Source organism: Pseudophryne corroboree, chromosome 6 (genome assembly GCF_028390025.1).
Source record: "Pseudophryne corroboree isolate aPseCor3 chromosome 6, aPseCor3.hap2, whole genome shotgun sequence".
Taxonomy (NCBI): domain Eukaryota; kingdom Metazoa; phylum Chordata; class Amphibia; order Anura; family Myobatrachidae; genus Pseudophryne; species Pseudophryne corroboree.
Window position 1 is genome coordinate 133193310 of NC_086449.1, and position 25903 is coordinate 133219212.

General features: G+C 46.6%; 1 protein-coding gene across 1 annotated transcript; it reads left to right on the forward strand.

The window, feature by feature from the left end:
* Nucleotides 1-3731: 3731 nt before the first annotated feature.
* NEFL (neurofilament light chain) lies at nucleotides 3732-8504 on the forward strand. Its single transcript, XM_063931865.1, has 4 exons — nucleotides 3732-4815; nucleotides 5977-6101; nucleotides 6364-6671; nucleotides 7250-8504. The coding sequence occupies exons 1-4, from the start codon at nucleotides 3790-3792 to the stop codon at nucleotides 7351-7353; spliced, it is 1563 nt and encodes a 520-aa protein (XP_063787935.1). The 5' UTR covers nucleotides 3732-3789; the 3' UTR covers nucleotides 7354-8504.
* The last annotated feature ends 17399 nt before the right edge of the window (nucleotides 8505-25903 follow it).

The following is a 25903-nucleotide window of genomic DNA, read 5'->3' on the forward strand; positions in this document are numbered from 1 at the left end:
GGGCTAATGTATTAACCTGGAGAAGGCATAAGGAAGTGATAAACCAGTGATATGTGCAAGGTGATAAATTAACCAGCCAATCAGCTCCTAACTGCTGATTTACATATTGGAGCTGATTGGCTGGTACGTTTATTACCTTGCACATATCATTGCTTGATCACTTCCTTATGCCTCCGCCAGGTTAATACATCTGCCCCATAGTCTGTAACATCTCACAACTCTCTGGATATCATATATCTAATTCAAAAACCTGTTCTTAAGCATTTCTTGAAAAGCTCAGTGATCTTTTCTTTAACAGCATTTCAGCACTGTCTGTTCTGTATTACACTCATGTACCCATGTTGGGGTATATCCTGTATTTCACAGCCCTAGGTATTATTTATGAAGCAAATACAATTTCAAGCCAGCCAGTAGCCAAGAAGAAGATGGAGGAAGCAATAAAAATGTCAACCCTACTTCAACTTTAGTAGTATCCGCCTTCATTATTTTAACTTTTCTATTTCTATTGTCTCTATTACATTTGTCATTTATGTCTGGGTGATATTCTTCTTTAAAAAAATCAGGCTTGTGTGCAACTCTGAATCAGACCTGTAGTAAGGAGCCCATAGGTAAAATCCACCACTGATATTAGCCATCAGTATATACTTGTGGTATGTTTTTTGCAAATTGGTGAAAATCTGAGTGCTGTGATCAGAGGCGTATCTAGGGTAGGGCGAGTGGGGCACGTGCCCTGGGTGCCTTGGCAGGCCCAGGAGAGGGGGGCGCCGCCGGCGGCCAGGGCATCATGCCCCACTCGCCCCCGTCAACCCTAAATGTGAGGGGAGGAGCGCGCAGCGTCTCTCCCTCCCCTCACCGCCGCTGCCAGCACTAGCAGCGCTGCCAGCACTAGCAGCGCTGCTGTGTCCGGTCTCCGGCGTTAGCCAATCATAGCTTGCGGACCGGCTCCTGATTGGCTGCCGGTCTGCAAGCTCTGATTGGCTAGCGTACCGGCGCCAGACAGCCGCCGGAGACCTGGAGCGGTGAGGGGACGGAGAGGTGCTGCGCTGCGCTCTCCTCTCCTCACATATCAACAACAAGGCGGCCGGTGAGTGACCGGGGGGGGGGAAGGGGTCGGCGGCGGCACAGTGGGGCATGTATCTGGCACCAAATGGGGCATGTAACTGGCACTGAGTGGGGCCTGGCACTGTGGGGCATGTAACTGGCACTGTGGGGCATGTATCTGGCACTGTGGGGCATGTATCTGGCACTGTGGGGCAATGTAACTGGCACAGTGGGGCAATGTAACTGGCACTGTGGGGCATGTAACTGGCACTGTGGCGCATGTATCTGGCACTGAGTGGGGCATGTATCTGGCACTGTGGGGCATGTATCTGGCACTGTGGGGCAATGTAACTGGCACAGTGGGGCAATGTAACTGGCACTGTGGGGCAATATAACTGGCACTGTGGGGCATGTATCTGGCACTGTGGGGCAATGTATCTGGCACTGTGGGGCAATGTATCTGGCACTGTGGGGCAATGTAACTGGCACTGTGGGGCAATGTAACTGGCACTGTGGGGCATGTAACTGGCACTGAGTTGGGCATGTATCTGGCACTGTGGGGCAATGTATCTGGCACTGTGGGGCATGTATCTGGCACTGTGGGGCAATGTAACTGGCACAGTGGGGCAATGTAACTGGCACTGTGGGGCAATGTAACTGGCACTGTGGGGCATGTATCTGGCACTGAGTGGGGCATGTATCTGGCACTGTGGGGCAATGTATCTGGCACTGTGGGGCAATGTAACTGGCACTGTGGGGCAATGTTACTGGCACTGTGGGGCATGTATATGGCACTGAGTGGGGCATGTATCTGGCACTGAGTGGGGCAATGTATCTGGCACTGTGGGGCATGTATCTGGCACTGAGTGGGGCATGTATCTGGCACTGTGGGGCAATGTATCTGGCACTGTGGGGCATGTATACGGCACTGTGGGGCATGTATCCGGCACTGTGGGGCATGTATCTGGCACTGAGTGGGGCATGTATCTGGCACTGTGGGGCAATGTATCTGGCACTGTGGGGAAATGTATCTGGCACTGTGGGGCATGTATACGGCACTGTTGGGCATGTATCCGGCACTGTGGGGCAATGTAACTGGCACTGAGTGGGGCATGTATCCGGCACTGTGGGGCATTGTATGTGGCACTGTGGGGCAATGTAACTGGCATCGTGGGCCATGTTCAGTGGCCACACCCCTTCTGGAGCATGGCCACACCCCTTCTGGTGTGTGGCCACGCCCATTTCCCCGACGCTGTGGCACTGTGGGGCATGTATATGGCACTGTGGGGCATGTATCCGGCACTGTGGGGCAATGTAACTGGCACTGTGGGGCATGTATCCGGCACTGTGGGGCATTGTATGTGGCACTGTGGGGCAATGTAACTGGCATCGTGGGCCATGTTCAGTGGCCACACCCCTTCTGGAGCGTGGCCACACCCCTTCTGGAGTGTGGCCACGCCCATTTTCCGGTGTCTGCGCCTTCGGCGCACGCTCATCCTTCTTTTTGTGTTTTTTTTTTGGGGGTTGTGGGGTGGGGTGTGGGGGTACAGTGAAAACTGTACCCCCACACATGGATACTGCCATTGCAAGCTGCAAGCCCATTTGCATTAAATAGTGTGTATTTAGTAAAAGTAAGCAACTTATATCATAAAACTTCACTGGTTTTGCAGAGTTCCACTTTTGCTGAATTATAAACTGTAGTGCATATTATATCTAATATATTAATAAATACATTCAATTCATGGCCGTATACTTTTTAGACTACTCTGAATTTATCAGACAAGCAAACAGACAGCAGACTTGGCAGATTTGTCGTGTGTTTTATTATATCATTTAATGAAACATTTTTACGTGTACGATTAGCAGACTTTAGATAGATCCGCTTCTACAGTGCATCGTGGAAAAATGCTCTGTGTTACTGTTTAGCAACCTGGATCCCAGCACAGTGAGCAGACGGAATGTTGTAATCTTCACAGCACTGCACCAATATTCTGTTTCTAATATGATCTCCCAACCCACTCATGTGCACTTCTGTCCTGGTACCCAAATACTGAACTGTCAGATGTATGATAATGTCATGTGTGTGATCTACAGTATTTTAGTATTGTCCAGCTGTAAACTAAGCCCACCTGCCTGACTCTATGGAGAAAACATTACTCAAATAATATAGCCTGTATTTACCAATGGACCAAGCAATAGAGTTGACCTAACAACAAGAAAATAAAAATATTTACTGTATACAGTATCATTGGTATCATTCATATATTTTTGTCAGTCAGCTGGCATAAATCAACTCATTGGGATTTACCTACCCCAAAAGCATGAAGCAGGTGTTGCACTACTGAACGAGAGAACAGACAGAACGGACACATGGGCAGCAGAGGGGGTTACTGTAACCCTCAGAGACTCAGCGTGCTGCCCAATATATAGTCTGGCGTCTCAATGGTTAATTTTACCCATTCATTTGAATAAACTTGTCAAGCCAGCAGCCATGGACTGTGCAGCCGCACTGCACAAGGTATAACCCGAGAGCTCTGCATCTATGACCAGAGAAGAGGCTGTGCAGCTGTGCCCAGTAGGCTCTGGTGGGATATCAAGCAGAAGTAGGGAGCGAGGACCCTGTGCTGTCCTTGGTGCTGACTGATAACGAGCTCTCCTGCAGTGCGCCTGCGCAGTCCAGTCCCATGCTCTATAAGTAGATGTGCAAGAGGGAGCTCTGCTTAGTGCTGCTCAGTAGTAGACTGCACCATGAGCTCCTACAGCTACGACCCGTACTACACCTCCTACAAGCGCCGGGTGGTGGAGAGTGGCCCCCGGGTGCACATCAGGAGCAGCTATGTGTCCCCGAGCCGGACAAGCTACTCCCCAGCCATCAGCTCGGTGAGGCGCAGTTACGCCACTTCTTCCTCTTCCTCCGCCCGCTTCCACAGCGCTGACTCCCTGGACCTCACGCAGGTTGCGGCTATCAGCAGCGACCTGAAGATAGTGCGCACCCAGGAGAAGGCGCAGCTCCAGGACCTCAACGACCGCTTTGCCAACTTCATCGAGAGGGTCCATGAACTGGAGAAGCGCAACAAGGTACTGGAAGCCGAACTCCATCTGCTGCGCCAGAAGCACAGCGAGCCTTCCAGGCTGCGCAGCCTCTACGAGCAGGAGGTGCGACAGTTGCGCCTGGCGCACGAAGAAGCCACCGGGGACCGCCAGAGCCTGCGCTCCGAGCGCGAGCGGCTGGAAGATGCGCTGCGGGTGCTCCAGGCGCGCTACGAGGAAGAGGCGCTCAGCCGGGAGGACGCAGAGGCCAGGCTGCTGGAGGTCAGGAAGGAGGCCGACGCGGCCGCCCTGGCCAGAGTGGAGCTGGAGAAGCGGATGGATAGCCTGCTGGACGAGATCGCCTTCTTGAAGAAAGTGCACGATGAGGAGCTGGCGCAGCTGCAGGCGCAGATCCAGTACGCGCAGATCTCCTTGGAGGTTGACGTCTCCAAGCCGGACCTGAGCTCCGCGCTGCGCGACATTCGGGCGCAGTACGAGAAGCTGGCGGCCAAGAACATGCAGTCCGCGGAGGAGTGGTTCAAGTCTCGGTTCACGGTCCTGACGCAGAGCGCGGCGCGGAACACGGACGCAGTGCGGAGCGCCAAGGACGAGGTGTCGGAGACCCGGCGGCAGCTCAAAGTCAAGGGACTGGAGATCGATGCCTGCAGGGGTGTGAATGATGCGCTGCAGAGGCAGATCCAGGACGTGGAAGACAAGCAGAGCTCAGAGATAGCAGGAATGCAGGTACGGGGGTGTAAGGGGTGTTCATTAGTCTAAAGACCGTGGCATAGTATATGTAAGTAGGTGATGGTACAAAAGTAATTAAGTGGCAGATTGTAGATTGGGATTGCGCATTGCTAGCGAGGGGTTCAGCACTTTGGACAGCGCATTGTTAGCGATGTGTTTAGCGTGACATTCCGCACTGTGGGGCAGATTTACTAAACTCGGAGAAGTGATAAAGAGGAAGGTGATAAAGGACCAGCCAATCAGATCCTAACTACCATGTCACAGGCTGGGTTTGAAAAATGACAGTTAGGAGCTGACTGGCTGGTGCATTATCTCCTTCCACTTTATCACTTCACCAGGCTTAATAAATCTGCCACTGTTTCTCAAATTTCAGTCCTCAGGACTGTTATCGTGCATGTTTTCTTTATCGCCTAGCAGGGGCAGGTGTATTTATGCTAGTAAAGGATCTCGTTGTGATTCTGTACAAAGTCTGGAAAATATGCGCTGTTCTCTCCAATCTAAACAAATGTGAAAACTTCATGAATTAACATGAGGAAACTGGGGGAAAAAAAGCAAGCATCCTTAAATAGCTTTTATTTGTCCTTTTGAAAGGGAAGCTGCTTACTATATATATCAAAGCCTCCCTTCCCTGCACAAAATTATGCAGTGTCATAAAGTCACAGCATACCAGAGACCAATTCAAATGAAGAACATCTATCTCTCACACTATTACATGCACAGGTGGACCACCCCACCTGTATCTCCAGTGGCAATAAATTCAGTACTTCAGGAATATGTATTTTAAGACTTAAAACTTGTTATTCTAAATAAATATTTCTTCAGCTGTTTTGAATATAGAACTTCCTACCTCTGCTGGTACTTATAGTTCCACAACCTATCTCGCAACATAGGTTGTCTAAGCCTGTTTTATCAAGATGGGCTAATTAGCATAGAATTAGGGGAACACTAATAACATAATTGTAACATTTGTATACAAAACCCATAAATTAGAAAAAACACAAAGGTCTGTAGCTTTTCACTTTTAATTGCAATCACTGTTGCTATACACTATGTATCATTCCAAGCAGGTCTGCCCACTGATGGAACACAGACCATCTACAGTATATAGTAGAGCTGCTCTGCAGATACTGCAATAGTCTGTTCTTCTCTTGCCCACAGGATGCCATAAACAGATTAGAGGATGAGCTGAGGAATACAAAGAGTGAGATGGCGAGGTACCTGAAGGAGTACCAGGATCTGCTTAACGTTAAAATGGCACTGGACATAGAGATTGCTGCATACAGGTATTAAATTAGATTTATAGCTTTAAACAAATGCATGCATGTCTTGTACTCCTGATTTCAGTTATGGCTAATTATAATATTTCTCTACTCATATGTCTGTCATTTCTCTGACTCTGAAAACCGTAGTCTCTTGGAAACCTATAGTGTGAGGTGCAGGCCTTGCTATACTCCTGCAATGCTTATCTCACCTCCCATCATCTTTCCACTACTATGCAATAACATAAAAGTGCTTTCTCTCTGGTAAATCCCTGTCTCTCTGCAGGAAGTTACTGGAAGGAGAGGAGACCAGGCTGAGTTTCTCCGGTGTTGGGGCTATCACCAGTGGATACACACAAAGTGCTCCTGTGTTTGGTCGATCTGCATACAGCTTGCAGAGCAGCTCATACATCTCCGCTCGTTCATTCCCCACCTACTATGCCAGCCATGTACAAGAAGAGCAGCTTGACGTAGAGGAAACCATTGAGTCATCTAGGGCAGAAGAGGCAAAGGCAGAGCCCCCAGAGGAGGAAGAGGAGGCTGCAGAGGAAGATGAAGGAGAAGAGGCAGAGGGAGAAGAGGCCGAGGGAGAAGGTAAAATCAGTAACAACTTAAAGGCACAGAAACCAACTGATAATGATTACTATCAAACATTATATTACATGTTAGTATACAATGGCCCTGATTCAGAGGTGGACGTTGTTGAGGCATCGGATACAAGCAGTCAGTGATTTAAGTCTGTGCATGCTTCTGAGTCACACTGCACATGCATCGTGATGATTTTCACTGGTGGGAGCAAAGAGAGGTGGGCAATCCCTATAGGCAACAGTGCTGATAAGCCAGATGCGGCTGTGCCGTGGCTAGTGACTGCAGCTGGTTCCGTAGTTGCAATAATTATGGCGGCCATATTCAGATGGACATTCTGCACCTCCATAGGGCAGGTGCAATGTTCAAAAGTGTGACTGATGGTGCGACTATTTCCACAGAGTGGTTGATTAGCACCACAACTGTTGGGTGTCTCTGTATGAATTATGAGATTCAGTCGCTTTGTAGATAAGATGCAGTCATGGCTGCATTAGCGTCCACCTCTGAATCAGGCCCAATGTCTATATAAAAGTATTGACAGTAATTACATTGCTGTCACACCCATATGTATGTGTTTGTTTCTACAGGTGAAGAAGATGAAGAGGGTAAGGAAGAAGAAGCAGAGGAAGAGGGCGAGGAAGAAAAAGAGGATGAAGAATCTACAGCAGAAGAAAGTGAAGACAAAAAATAAATATTTTAGCAGAAAAAAATGTTTCCCAGCTAATAAAACTCCTCACTATCAATCAACTCCACACCCTCATGGCACACACTACATTCCATCTCCCTCATGGCCCACAATCCATTCCACATACCTTGAGATCCAGAATTCACTCCACCTCTTTATTGTCCACAATCCACTTCACTTCTCTTGTGACCCACAAATCCAATGCACCTCTTTAGTGGCCCACAATCCACACCACCTCCTTAGTGGTCCATGATTCAATCCACCTCTTTAGTGTCTCACAATCCATTCCACTTCCGTAGTGGTCCATAATTCAGTGCACCTCTTTAGTGACCCACAATCCTGTCCAGCTCCTTAGTGGTCCATGATTCAATACACCTACCTAGTGGCTCAGAATCCATACCACCTCCTTAATGGTCGATGTTTCAGACCACCTCCCGTGTTGCCCACAGACCTCCACACTTTTTTATTGGGTCATAGATCACCCATATCACCTCTATGGTCATATTGCCTTCCTTACTTAGAGTATGAAACCTACCGCTTTAAGCAGAGACCCAATCGCGTCCCATCCTGGTGGTGCAAGGTTAATGCAGGTGAGTTCAGAACCAGGGACTTCCAGTCTTTCTTTGTCCATGCAGTGTAATCTTCAGCACCACTGGGGTAACTCATGACATCTTGGTCACTTTTTAACCCTTTCACTGCTATGCGACTAGCAGTATATTTCATAGCAATACTTGTCAATATTGTCAGCTGCCTTTCCCTTTAAATCAGAATGAAATACGCATTTTTCATTATTGCAGCATTACATAGTTTTTTTGTTTAGAGGAGAAGAGCCTGATTTAGAGGAGAAGGGATGTGTTCCATTACCTGTGGTCAGTAGTGCTCCTGGGTTGATCATAGTTTTCTTATTGAATATCTCTGGACATTTTACCTGGGAAAAGAGGCCGAGCAACACAACATGCGAGCAATTGAATCTGCCCCTAGATATTACCCTTCCTTCTACTCATCACTTCAGTGTTGCACATTAACCCTACCCACATACACTGCTGAATGCAAGGCATTGCAGAGCTGCAGCTATAATTTTCTTGGTGGCTTTTGTGGATCTGTGTACTATTCTCATAATAAAGAGGCAAAACAGAATCCAGGCAGCAAACTGAAAATGTGTCACATCCATGTCTATTACAAACCATATGTATGATGATGAGAATGATCACTGCTAATTGGCGGAGCACCAAGATGAAGACCAGCTTTATATATGGGTCAATGTACAATGTGTTTGTGGGCGCAATAATATAGGTCATTTGGATACAGGGATAACAATAATGACTTAATTGGGATTTCACATGCAAACAGGATACATTGGTGCAGATGTAACAAGCCTTATCAAGAGTGGAGAAGCTATACCTTCTATATAGCATTTATCAAGTAGATTCAAGTAGATTATATAAAATGATAGGTAGAAGATTATTGGTTGCTATGTGCAACTTCTCCACTTGTCCACTCTTTAGGAGGCTCAATGAGAGTCACTAGGGTTGTCTTTACAAACAGAGGTAGATCCAGGAACTAAGGTTCTTGGATTCATTATAACAGAAGTTGGTGATGGGCAATATAAGGTGCAACTATATCCTGAAACTTAGGTTGCCAACCTATGTCTTTCTATCTCTGATGGAACTACAAGTCTTGCCATAAGTTAGCAGAACATGCTGGGATTTGTGGTTCCACAGCAGCTGGAAAGTAATGCCCCTGATGGAAACCTTGTACGGCCATGATACCAGAACCTCCTACCCTATGAATCTGTTAAGATCTGCTCTTATCCAGATGTTATATTCAAATCCTAAAGTGATCACTAGTCATAATCATTATCTACATACTTTATACAGAAAAAACATCTAAAGATACAGTATGTATGTATGTATATATATATATATATATATATATATATATGAAAACTTCACTCTTGTAAGCTCAGTGCCTTAACATCAAGTAGAAAAGCCATTTCTAATGTATCAAACTTCTTCAATAAGCTGTCCATGTTAAGACCTGTTTCATTCATACTGCATCTTTTGCTTCTCTGGTAGTTTCTGTAACTTTCAGTTACTTTTCTATATAATGGGGATGAGTTGTTTCATGTTGTGGCTTTGGAATAGAATGAAACATTGCTGAATTCAGTTGTATCCAAGTTATGTCAGTGCAACAACAAAAGTCATGATTCTGTATTGCTGAAATGCACAACGCAAACCTAGAAAGATTAAGGACTGCATAAAAGTTGCAGGAAGGCGCATATAAATTCAAATCCATCAAGAAGTCTGAAAGTAGACAATCATATACAGGAGGAACACAGCTGGATGGGATGCAGTCAATTTGCCTACAATCAATATCCAGATGGTCAAAATCCCGACAACCAATGACCGACAGACAAAACCTGAAAAGGTCAAAAACCCGACATGGTCAAAATACCAACATTTAAAATACAGACAAGGTCAAAATACCGACATTTCAAATGTCGACAGGTGGAAAAGTCGACATGAGTTTTTCATGATTTTTTAATTGAAACCGACTTGTTCATATTTTACCATCCCAGTGGACCTGGATGGGGAATATAATAGTGTGCCCCGAAGCGTCTGAAGCATGGCGAGAGCAGCGAGCTATGCGAGGGGGCACGGCACACTTAAACTGTGTCCATGCCAACCTATGTCGACATACAAAAAACAATGAAAAACATGTCAACTTTTTGACCTGTCGACATTTTAAATGTCAGTATTTTGACCTTGTTGATATTTTAAATGTACATATTTTGACCTTGTCAGGATTTTGACCATCGGTCAAATGTTGTTGGGATTTTGATTGTTGGTATTTCATACTGATCCCAGATGGATGTGTACAGCTGTACATGTGACTGGTATTAGTGAGAAGCCTCCATGAGAAATACTGTATAGATACATCACACACACAAATAATAAGTTTAATAAAACTGGAGTATGACAGGAGAGGCTTCACCTGACCGCACGTCACTTATAGAAAGATAGATAGATAAAAAGATACACATACGGACAATTACATACAGAAAGAGAGAGACAGAGAGAGAGAGAGAGAGAGAGAGAGAGAGAATTTATCTATACACATACATATTTCCATGCAGGTTTTCTGACAGTGGGGCAGATGTATTAACCTGGAGAAGGCATAAGGAAGTGATAAACCAGTAATATGTGCAAGGTGATAAAGGCACCAGCCAATCAGCTCTAATATGTAAATTAACAGTTAGGATCTGATTGGCTGGCTTCTTTATCACCTTGCACATATCAATGGTTTATCACTTCCTTATGTCTTCTCCAGGTTAATACATCTGCCCCAGTGTTTGTCAACTTTTAAGCTAATTTGCTTTTCCATCTTATATGTTACCTTTTTGTGCATTAAATATCGTTAGCAAATCTACATGGAAATACACACTGTACAGCTTATGATCTGAAAGTAATATCCCCATTGTTTTACAGAACACAGAGAGGGCAGAAATAGGCAGTGAAATGTAACTGTCAGATTCTGCTACTGCGAGATAATAGCAAATAGCAAGCAAAGAAATACAGTAATTTAATTTAAAAAAGTAGTTACTTAAGGGGGTACACACAGAGAGATCCGTGCTTAAATTCTAAGCAATCTGACTAATTAAGCACGGATCTCTCCGTGTACAGGGTGCCGGCGACAGCGATGCGCGGTCCTGCACGTCGCTATCGCCGGCTCTAGAGGTATGCTGTGCTAGATGGGTGGTATTCATGTGACCGCCGGTCAGCTGACCGACAGTCACATGAGCTCCTCCACCAGCCCGACGGGTCACTGTCCCGATGGTTGGCATGCCGACCAACAGGGACTATTTCCACTCGTGGGTGTCCACGACACCCATAGAGTGGGAATAGAACCCGTGGCGACCACCGAGCCCGCAAGGGGCTTGCTGCACTCGCCCCTCCCCGCCGGGATCACGGCGTCGGTATGCTGCCGGGATCCCGGCGTCGGTAAGCTGACCGGCGGTCAGGAGACCGCCGGTCAGCCGTACTACACCCGTGCTAGATCCCTCAGCACACATCTCCCCCGTGTGTACGGGGCTTTAAAATAGTAAGTTGCATGCCATTTAAAACATACTCTATTTATTTTGGAATTTTATTTTATATCCCGGTAACATGGAAATAAAAATCTCTCTCTCTCTCTCTCTCTCTCTCTCTCTCTCTCTCTATATATAAAAAATAGGCTAGAATCCACAGCAATCATACGTCTGCGGTGCCAGGGGTATTTGTGACCACACCATTTAAATAAAATAATTATACAAATTCAGCACTCGCCTAATATTAAAACTTAAAACTGTAATTCATCTGTATTCAGGGAATGTTAGTTCCAAAGTATTGCATAGTTTGTTAAGCTGACCAGCCCCTTCACGGCCATTCCCTTTTGGTCAGTCCCTACACCGACTTTCAAAAATCTGAGCATTGCTCTCAGGCATCTTTTGGATTTTAAATGCACAGTATGCTTCTATCATGGGTTTAGGCCCTGTCTCACTCTTTTAAAGAGACAGGGGGCCTAATTTAGTAAGGATAGCAAATTCTGCTAATTAGCAGAATTTGCTATCCTTTTCCTAGCATGCTGGGGGCCGCCCATCGCTGGCTTGGCCACCCAGCATGCTGACCAGTGCCTTTCCCTACCTGGTGTAGTGGCGCTACTGTGCGGCGTAATTTGAATAATGGAGACTACTGTGCACAGTAGTATGAATTGGTATTATTTTGTGGCCACACCCCTTCCCCATGAAGCCACGCCATTAAATTTTTTGCGTGCGCCTATGGCGCGCACTGCTCGGATTTTACATAAGGGAGGGCCATGCCGTTTCTTGCACACAGCACTAAAATGCCTAGTTACGGCACTGCCTATGACATACTGGTAGACCAGTATGGGCAGCAACTCATTTCTTCATTCTGGCCCAGAGGCCCCATTAGGCCCTTGAAAGACAGTGAGGATGGACAAAACATTTTTTTTTTGGGGGGGGGGGGGGGGAGATGTAATAGGGTGTGACAATCGGAAAGTGAGAGATTTTGGGAGAATTCACCCTTTTTTTTTTTTTTTTAAAGTGGCGATCATTTACATGGCAAAACCAGGGTGTTTTCCCTATGTAAATGATTGCCACTTTAAGAAAAAAACAGAAAAACTCTCCCAAAATCTCTCACTTTCTCACACCCTGCTACATTCCCCCCCTGATGAAATATAGTTACATTTCTACACATGGGGGGGTCATTCCGAGTTGTTTGCTCGTTGCTGTTTTTCGCAACGGAGTGATTAGGTGGAAAATGTGCATGGTACGCAGCGCGCATGCGCTTAGTAATTTTACACAAAACTTCGTAGATTTACACAAGCTCGAGCGACGTTTTTCCAACGCTCGAGTGATCGTAGTGTGATTGACAGGAAGTGGGTGTTTCTGGGCGGCAACTCGGCGTTTACAGGGAGTGTGTTAACGCAGGCGTGCCAGGTAAAAATGCAGGAGTGTCTGGAGAAACGGGGGAGTGGCTGGCTGAACGCAGGGCGCGTTTGTGACGTCAAACCAGGAACTGAACGGACTGAGGTGATCGCAATCTAGGAGTAGATCTGGAGCTACTCAGAAACTGCAAGGATTTATTTAGTAGCAGTTCTGCTAATCTTTCGTTCGCTATTTTGCTAAGCTAAGATACACTCCCAGAGGGCGGCGGCCTAGCGTTTGCAATGCTGCTAAAAGCAGCTTGCGAGCGAACAACTCGGAATGAAGGCCATTGTTATTAGTGGTGGAGAGATGGCATAAATTAGTTAAACACGAGTCTTGGGAACTAGGTCAGGGCCACATTAATAGAGGGGTTGATAAATTTACAGCTAAGGTTCATCTTCTAGAAAACAGAACATTCTGCCCAACAGAAGGAGGTGTATATATATATATATATATATATATATATTGTTATTAGTATTATATAGATGGAACATTTTTAATTATATGAGGAGAAAGATCATATACTATAACATGGAGAAGTCACTTGACAGTGAAAACTAGCTGCAATGACAGTCAGTCCTGTGTCGCCTACTCTTATACTGTGCAGCTTTCCTAGCCCCAATACATTTTTGGCTTACTTAAAAAGAAGTCAGTGCCAGCTGCCTGATCTGGTATGTGGATGCTAGGTCCACATGGATAAGGTTGACAGTCAATAGGTCAACAGGCATTAGGACGACATGGCCAAAAGGTCGACATGGACAAAAGGTCAACATGATTTCCCCCCCCAGTTTTTTTAATTTTTTGACCTTTTTTCATACTTTATGATCCACGTGGACTAAGGGGTCTATTTTCTAAGCCTTGGATGGAGATAAAGTATCAGCCAATCGGCTCCTAACTGCCAAGTCACTGGCTGGGTTTGAAAAATGACAGTTAGGAGCTGATTGGTTGGTACTTTATCTCCAGTGACTTTATCTCCATCCAAGGCTTAGTAAATAGACCCCCTTATGATTGGTAATAGTATCCTGTGGCAATCGCAGCTGTAGCGGAGCGTGGAACCTTGCCTTTGCTCGCCATGCAAGGGGACGCGGAGCACTAATTGGGGTTCTCATTCACTTTATGGCGTAAATGGGACAAAAAAATACAAAACCTCATGTCAACCTTTTGCTGTGTCGACCTTTTCCATGTTGACCTTTTTGTCATGTTGACCTTGTGCTTGTCGACCCCTTGGGGTCGACCTAGACTCTGTTGACCTTTTGCTGGTTGACTTTTGCTGGTTGACTTAGACAGCCATACCCGCCTAATCCAGTCTTTATTAGGGACCAGTGTGTTTAATTCTCACCTTGCCAGGTATCACCCCAAATATGAGATCATAACATTTTGAAACATTCCTAAAATAGGAGAAATAGAAGATATTCTAAAATAAAAACATTTTATAGAATATGGTGGACAATACATACGATTCACAAATAAAGTGTTTCAAAGATTGTTTCTTTGTAGACCCTGACCAAATACACAGACCCAGACAGAAGCTAGTGTGACATTTAGTACATGGGACAACATTCCCAGTCACCTCAGCTTTCTAATAAAGACTGAGGGGGAGATGTATAAAAGCTTGGAGAGAGATAAAGTACTAACCAATCAGCTTCTAACTGTCATTTTACAGGCTGCGTTTGAACAATGAAAGGAGCTGATTTGTTGAATTATTTGTGTAGTGGGTATCCTGTTAATTTTATTCTAGTATGTCTTATCTTCATGTAGTGCTCATTCGCACATTGCAGACAATGTAGTGCAACCAACATGGCTGCACCGCCTGGTGTTCTGTGTAAAATGCATGGTTTTGATAAACTTGCAAAGACCTCATCTAGCATTTCTATCTTTCCCATTGTGTGTCATAAGTTCCAAGCATTGCCTATCCTGCCTAGTGTAATCCTATGCAGTGCACCTAAAATGACTGCCTCACCTATAGCCTTCATGGATAGGCTGAATAATCCTTGCAACTGATGTCCCAAAATGGCCGCCACACTCTTTATTTTATTTCATTGTTCTCTGTATTTCACACAAAGCTAAACCTCTTTATTATTTTCATAGTTTTTGTATTGTATTATGTTCATTATGTCTGTTAATGTGCCTTTAGTCCTATTGGAGAAAGAGTGCTATATAAATAAAATTGTTATTATTATTACTTTATCTATCTCCAAGGTTTAATACATCTTCTCCTGACACTTAGGGGAACATTTACTAAGCAGTGATAAGAGCGGCAAAGTGAGCCAGTGGAGAAGTTGCCCATGGCAACCAATCAGCACTGAGGTAACATCTATAATTTGCATACTATAAAATGATACAGAGCTGCTGATTGGTTGATAGGGCAACTTCTCCACTGGCTCACTTCTCCGCTCTTATCACTGCTTAGTAAATGTCCCCCTTAGTCCTGTCAGCACAAGTTATACTGCCCTGGATCCTTAAGGCATTTAATATTTTTGCCACTAAGTATGGATGGAGCAGCTACACATTTCCGCAGCTCTGTAACACACCACTGACAGTAATTATGGCTTCACATGGGATACAACTTTGGTGACACTATTCCTTCCATGTAACTGTAGGGAAATGGTCAAGCCCCATCAATGGTACTGGAATTAGGCCTTTTTCCCATGGCTCACAGAGCAGAATTATTGGGTAGCTCTAGAACAGTGGTCTCCAACCTTAATTGGGGTGAGAGCTACTTTCGGAAAGTAAAACCTCTGAAAGAGCTACCCCCAATGTGCGCTTGTCCTGCGAAAGTAGGTGTGGCCTCACAAAGTGGGTGTGGCCTCACAACTACAAGTATTGCCAGATTCACCAATAATGCCCTTCAGCAGTGCCAGATACACAAATAATGCCCCCCCCAGCAGTGCCAGACACACAAATAATGCCCCTCAGCAGTGCCAGATACACAAATAATGCCCTTCAGCAGTGCCAGATACACCAATAATGCCCTTCAGCAGTGCCAGATACACTAATGCCCCTCAGCAGTGCCAAATACACCAATAATGCTCCTCAGCAGTGCCAGATACACCAATAATGCCCCTCAGCAGTGCCAGATACACAAATAATACCCTTCAGCAGTGCCAGATACACAAATAATGCCCCTCAGCACTGCCAGATACACCAATAATGCCCCTCAGCAGTGCCAGATTAGTGCCAGATACACCAATAATGCCCCTCAGCAGTGCCAGATACACATATAATGCCCCTCAGCAGTGCCAGATACACAAATAATGCCCCCCAGTAGTGCCAGACACACAAATAATGCCCCTCAGCAGTGCCAGATACACAAATAATGCCCTTCAGCAGTGCCAGATACACAAATAATGCCCCTCAGCAGTGCCAGATACACAAATAATGCCCCCCAGCAGTGCCAGACACACAAATAATGCCCTCAGCAGTGCCAGATACACAAATAATGCCCCTACCAGTGCCAGATACAATGCCCCTACCAGTGCCAGATACAATGCCCCCCACAGTGTCAGATACAGTGCCCCCCACAGTGCCAGATACAATGCTCCCACAGTGCCAGATACAGTACCCCCACAGTGCCAGATACAATGCGCCCACAGTGCCAGATGCAGTGCCCCCACAGTGCCAGACAGTGCCCCCAAAGTGCCAGATACAGTGCCCCCACAGTGCCAGATACAGTGCCCCAGTGCCAGATACAATGCCCCCGACAGTGCCAGATACAGTGCCCCACAGTGCCAGATACAATGCCCCCACAGTGCCAGATACAGGGCCCCCACAGTGCCAGATACAGTGCCCCCACAGTGCCAGATACAGTGCCCACACAGTGCCAGATACAATGCCCCAGTGCCAGATACAGTGCCACCACAGTGCCAGATACAGTGCCCCCACAGTGTCAGATACAGTGCCCCAGTGCCAGATACAGTGCCCCCACAGTGCCAGATACAATGCTGCCCCCACAGTGCCAGATAGTGCCCCCACAGTGCCAGATACAGTGCCTTCACAGTGCCAGATACAGAGCCCCAGTGCAAGATACAGTGCCCCACAGTGCCAGATACAGTGCCCCCCACAGTGTCAGATACAGTGCCCCAGTGCCAGATACAGTGCCCTCACAGTGCCATATGCAATGCCCCCCAGTGCCAGATACAGTGCCCCCACAATGCCAGATACAATGCCCCCCCCCACGCAGTGCCAGATACAATGCCCCCCACAGTGCTCACCGCTGTTGGCGCCGTTGCTACTACTCCTGTATGAGGGACGGAAGGGGAGGACAGCGCAGCGCGCGCCTCTCCTGTGCATTCCGGACTCCGGGGAGAGGGTGGCAGAGTCTCTGGCGGCGGCGCAGTGGTGGGCATTTGCAATATGGTGCTGGTATGTGAGCCAATCAAAGCTCGCGTTCCGGCAGCCAATCAGGTGCCGCCGCTGCCGGTCCACGAGCTCTGATTGGCTGACGGCCGGCACCATAGTGAAAATGAAGGGAGGAGGGGAGGAGGAGTGCCAGTGACTTGCCAAGCCCGTCCGCTTGCGAGCTACCGAAAATACTTAGGCGAGCTACCGGTAGCTCGCGAGCGACGGGTTGGCGATCACTGCTCTAGAAGATAATAAAATAAATATGTATTTGCAGAGTTTGGCTGCCTCCCCAGCTGGGGATTTATCTGATTTCCAGTTACAGTGGCCCTCATTTCAAGTTGTTCGATCGCTAGCTGCTTTTAGCAGCAGTGCAAACGCTAAGCCGCCGCCCTCGGGGAGTGTATCTTAGCTTAGCAGAAGTGTGAACGAAAGGATCGCAGCGCTGCTACAAAAAAAGATTGTGCAGTTTCTGAGTAGCTCGAGACTTACTTCTAGCTAGCGATCACTTCAGACTGTTTAGTTCCTGTTTTGACGTCACAAACACGCCCTGCGTTCGCCAGCCACTCCCCCGTTTCCCCAGCCACTCCTGCGTTTTTATTGGGCACGCCTGCGTTTTTACACACGCTCCCCGAAAACGCTCCCAGAAACACCCACTTCCTGTCAGTCACTGTACAAACAGCAGTGCGACTGAAAAGCGTCGCTAGACCTTGTGTGAAACTACATAGTCTTGTGTGAAAGTATGTCACGTGTGCTCACTGCGCACCATACGCATGCACAGAAGTGCCGATTTTTAGCCTGATCGCTGCGCTCCGAACGGCAGCTAGCGATCAACTCAGAATGACCACCAGTGTCCTTAAATAACTGAGTGTACCCCTGTTCCTAAATAACTGGGTGTACCAGTGTTCCTAAATAACTGAGTGTTCCCCTGTTCCTAAATAACTGAGTGTACCAGTGTTCCTAAATAACTGAGTGTTCCCCTGTTCCTAAATAACTGGGTGTACCAGTGTTCCTAAATAACTGAGTGTTCCCCTGTTCCTAAATAACTGGGTGTACCAGTGTTCCTAAATAACTGAGTGTTCCCCTGTTCCTAAATAACTGGGTGTACCAGTGTTCCTAAATAACGGAGTGTTCCCTATAAATAAAACTACCGTCAATGCTCAAAAGTCTGGGTGACAGAGCAACTTCTGTTTTGTCACTTTCCTCTTCTCCGCGTGAATGTAATTGGGGGAGTCATTTTTTTGGTCTCTGCACTGTGACAAAAAGACAAAGTAGAGGAAAGGGTTGTGGGTACTAGTGCTGCAGTATGTTACAGTGGAGGTCACAGGTGCAGTCACAGGTGGGCAGCTTACAGTACATATTGGGTTGCAGCCTGGACCAGTGCTGGTTCTGGCTGTGGTTGCGCCCTGGGCAAAACTATAGGGGCGTGGCTTCACACGGGGGCGTGGTCAGTAACGCCCCATTTGTGCTCCTTGTAGCGCCGCTGGAATAAAAAAAAAAGTATACTTACTATCCCCGTTCCTGATCCAGACCGCTGCAGCCAGCCGCCGGCGCCGCTCCTCTCCTCGATCAGCATAGACACTAGAGGTCAATTATGACCCCTAGCGTCTCTGTGCCACAATGCTGTCGGTGCGCGATGACGTCATCGCGCACCGCACAGCAAAGGTCCCCTCCACGAAGGGAAACTAGACGCGTAGCATCTGGTTCCCTTCAGAGCACAACGGCTGGGGGGGGGCACAGTAGCGGATCTTGCCACGTTGCGGCGCCCTCCGGATGGCGCCGGCGCCCCGGGCAAAAGTCTTGCTTGCCCGTGGCAAGATCCGCTACTGGCCTGGACCCCTATATTGGACTTGGTCACAGCTGCATTATGCTTCTGATAAACAGCCAGAGCTTACATTCAAGTGCCTGAAACGTATTACAGATCAATACGTTTTCACCTGTAATAAATATGAACCTGTTAGGAAGAAGGATCATGGCCATGTGTAGCAGGGGGCTAAGTGCCTGTCTCAGCTCATTGTATTTTACATAAACTCTTTCTTCAGCAGAACAAGCCAGAACTGCAGCCGCACTAAATCTAAATGACACCTCTTTATTACCCAGCGAGATCAGCATGGCCCCCACCAGTGACGCAGGATCGGCCAACTCCTGTTCTTGATATACTGAGGAGCATTACAGCACTTTGAAAACCACTGCAGCTCTCTGCCTTGAAATCCCTTATGGTGAAGAACCAAGCCCCCCTCCCTCTCTTTAATTGGTACAAATGAAATGGTTAAAAAGGGTGTTGCTCTAATTCAGCCAATTCCATGACATTAAATATCTGTATAGCATCTCTCAGTATCCCCATCTTCCTGATGAGAAATTCTCTAGCTCCATCATCTCACTGATTAGGAGGCTCAGGGCCAAGAAACTGTCTCTTTATCTCTTGAAAATTACATTTGACAAAACAAAAAGCACAAAATAAACAAAGTAAATTTCCCACTAATTACATGCCTCAGAGGCTGCTGGCGTCTCTTCTAAGCAGATCAATAGCCTTCTAAATATTTCTCCACAGCAATGAATGAAGACAAGTCATTTAATCCCAGCAGACAATCCCGCTAATATATTCATGACCAGACAAAACCGGCCATACTGTATCATGCAGTTCTAGCAGAGGACCTCAGGAAGGTATGGGGTGGCTTTGGCACTGCCTCCTGTCACTACTGATGCCAGTCCCGTGGGCTACTCTATTAAGAAATAGTGAGCCTGGGTTTAGTATGAAATCCCGACGGTCAAAATACCAACAACAATTGAACGATGGTCAAAATCCTGACAAGTCAAAATACCGACAAGGTCAAAGTACCAACATTTAAAATACAGACAAGGTCAAAATACAGACATTAAAAATGTCGACAGGTCAAAAAGTCGACACAAAATTTGAATTGTTTTTGTGTGTGTATGTCAACAGAGGTCGACATGGACACCGTACCATGTACAAGTGTACCGTGTCCCCTCGCATGGCGCGCTGCACTCGGCATGCTTCGGGCATGGTGCCTCTTCTGCGCTCGGCGCACTATTATATTCCCACTCCAGGTCCGCTGGGATGGTAAAGTATGAACAAGTCGGTTTCAATTAAAAAATCATGGAAATCTCATGTAGACTTTTTGACCTGTCGACATTTAAATGTCGGGATTTTGACCATGGGGGTATTCCGAGTTGTTCGCTAGCAGATTTCGTTCGCTGCGCTGCGGTCAGGCAAAAAACCTGCATTTCTGCGCATGCGTATGTGGCGCAATGCGCACGCACGTCGTACAACTGCAACGAACAATGTAGTTTTACACAAGGTCTAGCGAAGCTTTTCAGTCGCACTGCTGGCCGCAGAGTGATTGACATGAAGTGGGCGTTTCTGGGTGTCAACTGACCGTTTTCAGGGAGTGTTCGAAAAAACGCAGTAGTGCCAGGAAAAACACAGGCGTGGCTGGGCGAACGCAGGGCGTGTTCGTGACGTCAAAACAGGAACTGAACAGTCTGAAGTCTTCGCAAGCGCTGAGTAGGTCTGAAGCTACTCTGACACTGCACAAACATTTTTTGTAGCCGCTCTGCGAACCTTTCGTTCGCACTTCTGCTAAGCTAAAATACACTCCCAGTGGGAGGCGGCATAGCGTTTGCACGGCTGCTAAAAACTTCTAGCGAGCGAACAACCCATGTCGGGATTTTGACCAGCTATCCCTAATATTATCCACTGCAAATGTTTGTGCAATAAAAAAAATAAAATAAAAAGAATAAAAAGAATTTATACTGTATTATTAAATGTAATCAAAGTGAGCAATTTATATATTAGTAATTTATATTGTTCAGTCAAGGCTTGCTTTCATATCTGCTATCTTTTCTTAAACAGAGTATATGAAGCTTTAATTTTTTGCAGTTCAGCTGAATTTGTAAATGAATATAACATTGGTGATTTTAAAAGACTACTCGCAATTGGTGCTTTGGGCAGACTTATTGCTGAGAATCAGCATTTGGTTTCATTCTGGGACTTCCAGTGCGTCATTATTAGACTTGGTCAAATTGCCAATATATCAATTAACTTTTTAAAAAAAAAATGTTAAATGCATGTGATACTTTTGTTTGAAACCTCCTGAAAAAAATCTGCTTCTCTCTAAGGGGGTCATTCCGAGTTGTTCGCTTGTTGCCGATTTTCGCAACGGAGCGATTAAGACAAAAATGCGCATGGTACGCAGTGCGCATGCGCTAAGTATTTTAGCACAAAACTTAGTAGATTTACTAACGCCCGAACGAAGATTTTTCATCGTTGAAGTGATCGGAGTGTGATTGACAGGAAGTGGGTGTTTCTGGGCGGAAACTGGCCGTTTTCTGGGAGTGTGCGGAGAAACGCAGGTGTGTCAGGGAAAAACGCGGGAGTGTCTGGAGAAACGGGGGAGTGGCTGGCCGAACGCTGGGCGTGTGTGTGACGTCAAACCAGGAACGAAACGGCCTGATCTGATCGCAATCTGTGAGTAAGTCTCTAGCTACTCAGAAACTGCTAAGAAATTTCTATTCGCAATTCTGCTAATCTTTCGTTCGCAATTCTGCTATGCTAAGATACACTCCCAGAGGGCGGCGGCTTAGCGTGTGCAATGCTGCTAAAAGCAGCTAGCGAGTGAACAACTCGGAATCACCCCCTAAGTGTACAATATACCGTAAATCACATTTTTCTGCACAACTGTGAAAAACTACTTGCACTGATGCGCCCACTGAGAACTTTGCAATACTGATGAAACTTCTGCCCACCCCTGCAAATGCCACCATCTTGCTTAGTATACCTAATGTAGATGAACTCATGCACAGGGGCATAGCAGGGCACATCTTTACTTTGGACCAGCCTCATCACTGCCCTGCCCTCAGCGCAGGTGCCGTTTTGAGGCTACAGAAGAGGGGTCTGGAAGCACTAAGCACACATGGTACATACTGTACTAAGGATGTTCTGGGCAGCCCTCCAGGTTACAGGGTGTCCTTCAAGGTCTTTTCAAGCCAAATACAGGTACCACCACCCCTTCAGCCTTGTGCGTTGGTGGCACCAATTGCACAACCCTACTTACAACTGTGCTTGTGCATCAATGCAAATGGTACCTCCAAATATGGGGTTTCTCATGCACCTCAGCATTTTTGCTTTGTGACCCCTTTCTTTGCTCAGTTCACTAATTTTTTGTATCAGAATATCAAAATTATGGGGCTAATTCAGACTGGATTGCTGCAGCGGCAGTGATCGCAGTCTGAATTTTTTTGTGGAGTGCACACGGCCGCACTGCACGAGCGCATCCCGGGAGCCCAGTGAGATGCTATTGGCGGGGTGCAGTCTGGACAACGGAGGCGTGTCTGGACTGTTACGGGGGTCGGCCGCGGCAGCCTGGATGCGGCCAGTAGCTCCCTGCCAGTGCTCAGGAGATGAGCAGGCAGGGAGCTACTTGTCAGGTACAAAAGCATCGTCAGTGGGCGATGCTTTTGTACCTGTGTGGGGGGCAGGGCCTGACATGCAGGGCGGACTAGCCCTGTGCTGGGCGTCCCCCCGCATGTCAGAGTAACTGATCGTAGCTGTGCTAAATTTAGCACATCTACGATCACCTCTGAATTACCCCCTATATAACTTGGTTTTCTACATTTTGATTTATGATTTTGCCCCTGATTCTGTTGTGTACGTTAATGCTGCCACAAATGCGATCGCTTATGCAGTTACAGTGCTAAAATATGCAAATTCTATTTTAAGCAGTGTAAGCAGTCTCCATGTGTATGAACGGGAGACGAGTTTGAGTGGGATGTAGTCATTATCCTGGTGCTCAGCATGCTGACAGAATCCAGGCAACAGAATCCCGACGTTCAAAATCCCAATGGTAAATATTGGAGTTAGCGTTATTCACAAGGGGGAAGGTCAGGGTTAGGCTGTGAGAGGGGAGGGTTAAGGTTAGGCTGCAGGGGTTGACATTTAGGGTTAGGCTGTGGGATGGGTAGGTTAGGGTTAGAATTAGGTTTCCAAAATCCATCAGGATTCTGCTGTCAGGATTCTGATGGCATGCCGAGCACCAGGATATCATACCAATCCATCTGAGTGTTGTGCAGATCCACCATATGGACTGTGCAAACTCGAACATCGGAAAAACATCAGCAGACATTGGTGGCTCGCGTAACTTCTGGTCACACAGATAGCACTCTAACTTTTAGCTAATATGGCCACTGTGGCAGCAGTACTGCGAGAGAGTACTCAGCCGCCTGCACAAGCACGCCTATGATACTCCCTTTACACACCCACAACACAGAGTCTTTTTGCATTTATTTTTGGTTACCACCCAGTCTCCATCCATATTCGCAAATGCCTCACAATTGTCTTCTTATGTACTAGCAACTGAGGCGGTCATTCAGACCCGGCTGCTAATGCTAATCACATCCCCAATTGACAGCGGTGGCCATTTGCAGGGTGGCGACGCGGTGTTGGAGGGGCGATGCGGGCTGAATGGAGGAGGGCCGGGACTGTTTCCGATTAAAAAAATAGCGACCGACTGCCTGAGAGAACAACCAGGCTGCGCTGTCAGGGGTCAACCTTAGTTCCGATGCGTCAACAAATAGATTGTGGACGCATCGGTAGGTGACCTCACACATGCTGGGTAGCCTTGCCCTGTGCTGGGCGGCCCCCAGCATGTGAGTAGATGAACACAGATCTGGCTGCATATACAGCGGTCTGTGTTCATCTCTGAATATGGCCCTAAGGGCCTAATTCAGAGTTGATCGCAGCAGGAAATTTGTTAGCAGTTGGGCAAAACCATGTGCACTGCAGGGGGGTGGGGGGTGGGGGGCAGATATAACATGTGCAGAGAGAGTTAGATTTGGGTGGGGTGTGTTCAAACTGAAATCTAAATTGCAGTGTAAAAATAAAGCAGCCACTATTTACCCTGCACAGAAACAAAATAACCCACCCGAATCTAACTCTCTCTGCAAATGTTATATCTGCCACACCTGCAGTGCACATGGTTTTGCCCAACTGCTAACAAATTTGCTGCTGCGATCTACTCTGAATTACCCCCTAAGTACACAACTGTATGTGCATACTTACCTACTCTCCCGGATTCTGCGGGAGACACACGGTTTCTCGGGTAGTCCCCCGCAGCCCCGGAAGAGTGGGCACTCCTCCTGCATCCTGCCCACTTCCGAGGGAAGTGGGCAGAATGGGTAGCTAAATAGGGCAAAATCGCAGACCTGGTGGAGGGGCTGGGGCTTAATGACGCGATTATATGCAAAATGCGTTGTTGAAGCTCCACCCCTATGCAAATACCGACCAATCACGGTATTTTCACGTGCAGTGGGTGGGGCCTAATGGTGCCATTGGCTCAGTCCCGCCCCCATCACCGCCCACCTGCTTCTCCTCTCCAGGTATCTCCCGGAGAGGAGAAAAGAAATGTAGGTAAGTATGAGTAAGGGTTTCTTAGGATATTCACTTTTGTGCAGTAGCAGTGCATTGACCATTTGTGAACACATCGGTGTTGCGTACAAATCAGAAGCAGGCCCCAGGCCCTATGAATAAAACTGCAGTTGATGCAAAGTCTATCTAGGCCTTTCCCAATCTTTTAGGTTTATACAGAATGCACAGTTCAGTAGTTGGTAATCATGCTCTTGCATTGTGGGCCAGTATATACAGTATGTACAGCATGCTTGTCATAAATGATTCCACTAAAAATGACACTTGGGTGATGATTTTGATTTAAATTTTATGCAATCATTAGTGCCATTACTCCTAATAATATATACATTGCAAACAGAAAGTCCTTGGATTCTGTAGGGTTAATGCTGAAGCACCAGGAGATGTATTCCGGGGTTCCGCCCATCACACCAGCTTTTACCTAGTTGTACATGACCTGTGGGACTGTGAGATGTAGAGAGTTAAGATGTGAAGGTGGGGGCTATGGAAGTGCTCCGGAGCAATATAGCTCTGGTCCTTCTCTCTGACGCAATGCAGTAAAAACAGCTTAGAACTTTCTGAGTGGGCTCAGTGGTTCTATCCAACATCCAGCACATCATGACATAATACTGGCAACATATTCCATTGTAATGCTCAAAAAGCGTCTGAAATACAACAGTAGCATTGGTAAGTATAAACATTTATTTACAGTTTATAAAAACATTATTTACAGTTTACTCTGTCTTGTTTCATGCATGTTAATACCAGGAATATAATTGATCTTAAATGCAAATATAGGGATCAATAGCGTATTCACAGCACATACTACACTATGCTGTCTCTAGGCAGAGTTCTCCCTACCTAAATGAGATGCATAGCATAACATGCAGGCACCACACTTAAAGGAGAACTCCACTTCCAAATAGCTCTTCTCAATAAAGCTTCCCTCTTCCCACGAATAGTAGAACCATTGAGTTGCATGTCTAGGAATCCCAACGTTTGGAAGTTAGTTACCCCATCAATGCTCCAGCTGATGTATCTCCTTGGCTATAGACTTTAAGAAGTTTGAGATGACAGGAATCACTAATGTTATCAACATGACTCAATTTGGCTCTGGCTGCAGTACAGTCTCGTTAAGGTCTTCAAATACCTGGGGGCATGGTACCCTCCCACACTCAACACATTCGTAAACCACTTTCACAGTACGGGCAGTACGGATAGTGTAATGGTTAGCATTACTGCCTCACAACACTGAGATCATGGGTTCAATTCCCACCATGGCCCTAACTGTGTGGAGTTTGTATATTCTCCCC